We start from the raw sequence: 5811 nt of genomic DNA, 5'->3' as shown, positions 1-5811 counted from the left end.
AGGGTGCAGGCAGCAGGAGGGGAAGGAGGGAGGGGAAGGCTCCCACCCTGCTGGGCAGCTGAGGGAGGTTCCCTGCCCGGCCAGCTCAGGCCTAGCGGAACTGGAGGGGACTGATCCTGAGCCCCAGGACGTCCTTCCCGATCTCTGTCACCTGGGGAGCAAAAGGAGATGGGGTCAGGAACCCCAGAGCCTGCCCAGCCCTGCTGCAGCCAGCCCAGAACTGCTGCAGCCAGCCCAGAACTGCTGCAGCCAGCCCAGAACTGCTGCAGCCTGCCCAGAACTGCTGCAGCCTTCCCCAGAACTGCTGCAGCCAGCCCAGCCCTGCTGCAGCCTTGCCCAGCCCTGCTGCAGCCAGCCCAGAACTGCTGCAGCCAGCCCAGCCCTGCTGCAGCCTTGCCCAGCCCTGCTGCAGCCAGCCCAGAACTGCTGCAGCCAGCCCAGCCCTGCTGCAGCCTTGCCCAGCCCTGCTGCAGCCAGCCCAGAACTGCTGCAGCCAGCCCAGAACTGCTGCAGCCAGCCCAGAACTGCTGCAGCCAGCCCAGAACTGCTGCAGCCAGCCCAGAACTGCTGCAGCCAGCCCAGAACTGCTGCAGCCAGCCCAGCCCTGCTGCAGCCAGCCCAGCCCTGCTGCAGCCAGCCCAGAACTGCTGCAGCCAGCCCAGAACTGCTGCAGCCAGCCCAGAACTGCTGCAGCCAGCCCAGCCCTGCTGCAGCCAGCCCAGAACTGCTGCAGCCTGCCCAGAACTGCTGCAGCCTTCCCCAGCCCTGCTGCAGCCAGCCCAGCCCTGCTGCAGCCTTCCCCAGCCCTGCTGCAGCCTTGCCCAGCCCTGCTGCAGCCTTGCCCAGCCCTGCTGCAGCCTCCCCAGCCCTGCTGCAGCCTTCCCCAGCCCTGCTGCAGCCTCCCCAGCCCTGCTGCAGCCTTGCCCAGCCCAGACACACTGCAGCTTGCCCTGCCCAGCCCAAGCCCTGCTGCAGCCTGCCCCAGCCCCGCTGCAGCCTCCCCCAGCCCAGCCTCAGGGTGCAGGCTGCAGAGTCAGTGCCTGCAGGAGGCTCTCAAGTCAGAAGCCCAGGACTGCCCTGGGTGGGCAGAGACCTTCAGAGGTCGCCCAGCCCAAGGCCCTGCAGGCAGCAGGGCAGAGCTGGGGCTGGCAGCACTCAGTGCCAGCTCCTCAGCCCCCAGCCCCTCAGCCCCCAGCCCCTCAGCAACCTTCTCCTCAGGGCTGCTCTCCACCATGCTTCCCAAGGCCCAGGCAGGTTCCAACCTCCCACCCGAGGCCCTCTGGCACAGGGTTTGGGTTAGGGGCAAGCAGGGGGGAAGCTGCTGGAGGGGGTCTGGAGGAGGAGGAAGCTGCTGGAGGGGAAGCTCTGGAAGGGGTCTGAAGGGGAAGCTCTTGGGGGGGGTGTGGAGGGGAAGCTCTGGAAGGGAAAGGTCTGGAGGGGGAGGTCTGGAGGGGGAAGCTCTAGAGGGGGGGATGCTGCTGGGGGTGGTCTGGAGGGGAAGCTCTGGGGAGGGAAGCTGTGGTGAGGGTAGCTCTGGAGGGGGAAGCTCTGGAGGGGAAGCTCTGGGAGGAGTCTGGAGAGGAAGCTCCTGAGGGGAAGCTCTGGAGGGGGAAGCTCTGGAGCAGGGTCTGGAAGGGAAGCTCTGGAGGGAAAGCTCTGGAAGGGAAGCTCTGGAAGGGTCTGGAGGGGGAAGCTCCGGAGGGGGAAGCCACGGAGGGGAAGCCGCGGAGGGGGAAGCTCTGGAGGGGGAAGCTCTGGAGGGGGAAGCTCTGGAGGGGGAAGCTCTGGAGGGGGAAGCTCTGGAAGGGGGAAGCTCTGAAGGGGAAGCTCTGGAAGGGGGAAGCTCTGAAGGGGGAAGCCACGGAGGGGAAGCCGCGGAGGGGAAGCCGCGGAGGGGGAAGCCGCGGAGGGGCCGGCGGCGCCGGAGGGGGCCTGGGGGTCGGCTCGGGCGAGCTGAGGGGGGGCTGCAGGCGGTGCTGGAGCCCCTCTCACCGTGGTGACCCTGCAGAGCTGCCCCTGGAACTCGGGGCAGTAGCAGGCGCCGCTGAGGGGGCAGCGCTCCAGCGCCTTGCCGCGGTAGATGGGGCGGTAGGAGGCGGCGCAGATGTCGAAGGGGTTGTGGGGGTCGTAGCTCAGCTGCTGGCTGTCGCTGGGGTTCTTCTCGCAGGCGGAGAGGATCTTGCGGGTCTGGGGGAGGGGAGAGGCTCAGGAGGGGCTGCCAGGCTCGGCAGAGCCCTCCCTGGGGGCTGGGGGGGGCCGGTACCTGCTGGGCCACCTCCGGCTTGGGGCCCAGCTCCAGCAGGCGCCGGGCGAAGGCTGCGGCGGTCTTGAAGTTCTTGAGCTTGAAGAAGAGGTTGAGGGCGGTGCGCAGCACCAGGATCATGTGCACGGGCTGCAGGTTGGAGTGGGTGAAGTAGGCTGCCATCTGTGCCAGGGGGACACACACACACACAGGGGGGGCAAGGTCACCACCAGCAGGGCTGCCACAAGCCCCTACCCCCAGCCCACTGCAGCCCAGCCCAGCCCGGCCCTGCTGCAGCCTGTCCTGTCCTGCTCAGTCCTGCTGCAGCCTGCCCTGTCCAGCCCAGCTCTGCTGCAGCCTGCCCTGTCCAGCCCAGCCCAGCTGCAGCCTGTCCTGTCCAGCCCAGCCCAGCTGCAGCCTGCCCTGTCCAGCCCAGCCCAGCTGCAGCCTGTCCTGTCCCAGCCCAGCCCTGCTGCAGCCTGCCCTGTCCAGCCCAGCCCTGCTGCAGCCTGTCCTGTTCTGTCCAGCCCTGCTGCAGCCTGCCCTGTCCTGTCCAGCCCTGCTGCAGCCTGTCCTGTCCTGCCCAGCCCTGCTGCAGCCTGCCCTGTCCTGTCCAGCCCTGCTGCAGCCTGCCCTGTCCAGCCCAGCCCTGCTGCAGCCTGTCCTGTCCAGCCCTGCTGCAGCCTGCCCCAGTCCTGCTGCAGCCTGCCCCAGTCCTGCTGCAGCCTGCCCCAGCCCTGCTGCAGCCTGCCCCAGCCCTGCTGCAGCCTGCCCCAGCCCAGGGCTGCCACAACCCCTCCCCCACCCCCGGTGACTCCCTGCCCCAGAGCAGTGGAGCTGCAGAAGCCTTTGGCTTGGAAGGGGTCCTGGAGAGCAGGGAGGCTGCCCCAAGGCCTCCCCCAGGGCACCAGCAAGCCACCCAAGGGAGCTCAAGGCTCAGCCAGCCCCAACCCCACTGCCCTGGGCAGGGACAGCTCACATCAGAGCAGGTTGCTCAGAGCCACCTCCAGCCTGGCCTCAAAGTCCTCCAGGGATGGATGGAGACTCCTCCAGCACTGCCCTGGGGCAGCCTGGGCCAGGCTCTCACCACCCTCCTGGCCCTCAGCACCACAGCTCCAGAGCTGGGGAAGCCTCCCCCAGGGATGGAGGCTCCAGCACTGCCCTGGGGCAGCCTGGGCCAGGCCTGGGCCAAGCCTCAAGGGGCAGAAATTGTTCCTCAGGGCCAAGCTGAACCTCCCCTGGGGCAACCTGAAGCCATTTCCCCTTCCCTTGGCAGAGGATCCCAACCCCAGCTGGCCCCAAGCTCCTCTCAGGGAACTGTGGGGGGCAGGGAGGTCTCCCTCAGCCTCCTCTCAGGGAGCTGTGGGGAGCAGGGAGGTCTCCCTCAGCCTCCTCCTCTCAGGGAGCTGCAGAGAGCACTGCCCCAGGGCACCACCACCACCCCCCCAGGGCCCTCAGTACCACAGCTCTGGGGCTGGGGAAGCCTCCTCCAGGGCTGGAGACTCCAGCACCGCCCTGGGGCAGCCTGGGCCAGGCCTGGGCCAAGCCTCCAGGGGCAGAAATTGCTCCTCAGGGCCAACCTCAACCTCCTCTCGGGGCTCCGTGCCCAGCCCGGAGGCCTCCCCCCTCAGCCTTCCCTTTTGCTCCAGGCCTCCCAGACCCCCAAAAGGCCTCTTCCCCTTCAGCTCCCTGCCAGGGAGGGGAGCTGCTGCTGTACCTCACAGCTCCTCTTCTGCTGCTCCAGGGTCTCCTTGGGCAGCTTCTTCCTCTCGATCTCCATGGAGAGCCCCACGATGTACTCGCGGCAGATGGCGATCAGCTGCTGAGCCTTCCGGGGGTGGGGGGGAGGCAGGGGAAGGGTCAGGCCTGCAGCCCCCAGGAGGGGAGAGGCTGGGGGGAGGGGAGGCTGTGCCTCTCACCTCAGCTATCTCCTGCTTGTTGTCCACCACCAGCAGGGGCACACTGAGCAGGATGGAGCGGAACTTCTCCACGGCCTCCTCGAACTTGCCGGCGGTGGTCAGCTGGTAGCAGAGCTGCAGGCGCTGGATCAGGTCGTTGAGCTTCAGCCCCACGGCAGGGAGGGCACCCTTCAGGCCACCTTCCTTCCTGAGGGCACCACAGAGGGGTTGGCAGGGCACAGAGGAGCCTAGCAGGACCCCCCAGCCCCCCCCAACACCACCACCACCACCACAGGGCAGGCTGCAGCTCGTCCCCCAACCTCCCCTGCCCCCCGCTGGCTTTCCTCCGCCGCTGGCCTGGCACAGAGGGCACCTGGGCTGCCCCCCTCCTGCCAGCCAGGCTGCCAAGGCTCCCTCTGCAGCAGCACAGCCCTGCAGGGCTGGCTCAGGCTCCTGCAGAGCCCCCCCTGGGGGTCCTGAGAGGCCTCAGAGCAGCTGCGTCAAGGGGGGGAGGGGGCTGGGGGGCAGCGTCCCCAGGGGCTGCCCCCTGGGCTCAGGGCTCTGCAGAGCTGGGGGGCAGGGGGGCAGCATCCCCAGGGGCTGCCCCCTGGGCTCAGGGCTCTGCAGAGCTGGGGGGCAGGGGGGGCTGGGGGGCAGCGTCCCCAGGGGCTGCCCCCTGGGCTCAGGGCTCTGCAGAGCTGGGGGGCAGGGGGGCTGGGGGGCAGCATCCCCAGGGGCTGCCCCCTGGGCTCAGGGCTCTGCAGAGCTGGGGGGGGGGACAGCTCTGAGCCCCACAGCAGGCTGCAGGGAAGCTCCACTGCAGGGGCAGTGTGCCCCACTCCCCCCCAGCTGGCAGCAGGAGACTGAGCAGGGCTGGCACAGGCTCCTCAGAGCCCTGGGGGCTGAGGGGCTGGGGCCAGACCCTGCCCAGGGGGGCTCAGGGCCAGGCCAAGGGGCTGGGGCTGGCATCTGCCCAGGGGTGCCCAGGGCCAAGGGGCACAGAGTGGAGCCCAGGAGGGGGAAAGCTGTTTGGGGGGAGGCTGCTGGAGGCCTGGAGCAGGCTGAGCCCAGAGAGGTTGTGGAGAGCTCCCAACCCCCCCTGGGCACTGTGCCCCCTGGGGGGAGCCCTGCTGGGGCAGGGAGGGGGATGGAGAAGTTGCTCTCCAGGGGTTCCCTTCCCACCCCTCCAGGCTGGGATTTAGGGATTCAGTGCTCACTGCTGTTGTGAAGAGCTCCCAGGGGGGATCCTAGGCCGTGCTGGGGGGATCCCAGGCTGTGCTGGGGGGATCCTAGGCTGTGCTGGGGGGATCCTAGGCCGTGCAGGGGGGATCCCAGGCCGTGCAGGGGGATCCTAGGCTGTGCTGGGGGGATCCCAGGCTGTGCAGGGGGGATCCTAGGCCGTGCTGGGGGGATCCCAGGCCGTGCAGGGGGGATCCCAGGCCGTGCAGGGTTGTGGAGAGCTCCCAACCCCCCCCTGGGCACTGTGCCCCCTGGGGGAGCTGCTGGGGGGAGCCCTGGCGGGGCAGGGGGGGGGTGCAGGGGGAGCTGCCCTCCAGAGGCTGCCTTGTGCAGGCTGGGGCTGTGTGGGGAGGCAGAGGGCAGGCAGCAGGGCAGGGGGAGGCCTGGCAGCTGCTCACCAGTTGCGCTGAGGGAAGCCATAGAGGGCAGGCA

At 69.3% G+C, this 5811-nt stretch overlaps 1 protein-coding gene across 1 annotated transcript; it reads right to left on the bottom strand.

Moving 5' to 3' along the window:
• COPA (COPI coat complex subunit alpha) lies at positions 1–5805 on the bottom strand. The gene is made up of 6 exons (XM_054177597.1): positions 5778–5805; positions 4162–4348; positions 3960–4070; positions 2264–2425; positions 1993–2187; positions 1–151 (listed from the first exon to the last, which is right to left on the bottom strand). The coding sequence occupies exons 3-6, from the start codon at positions 4020–4022 to the stop codon at positions 92–94; spliced, it is 480 nt and encodes a 159-aa protein (XP_054033572.1). The 5' UTR covers positions 4023–4070; positions 4162–4348; positions 5778–5805; the 3' UTR covers positions 1–91.
• Positions 5806–5811: the final 6 nt, after the last annotated feature.

Source organism: Dryobates pubescens, chromosome 41, assembly GCF_014839835.1.
Source record: "Dryobates pubescens isolate bDryPub1 chromosome 41, bDryPub1.pri, whole genome shotgun sequence".
NCBI classification, from domain to species: Eukaryota; Metazoa; Chordata; class Aves; order Piciformes; family Picidae; genus Dryobates; species Dryobates pubescens.
Note: the sequence above shows the minus strand (reverse complement) of the source record. Positions and strands in the feature narration are given on the sequence as shown.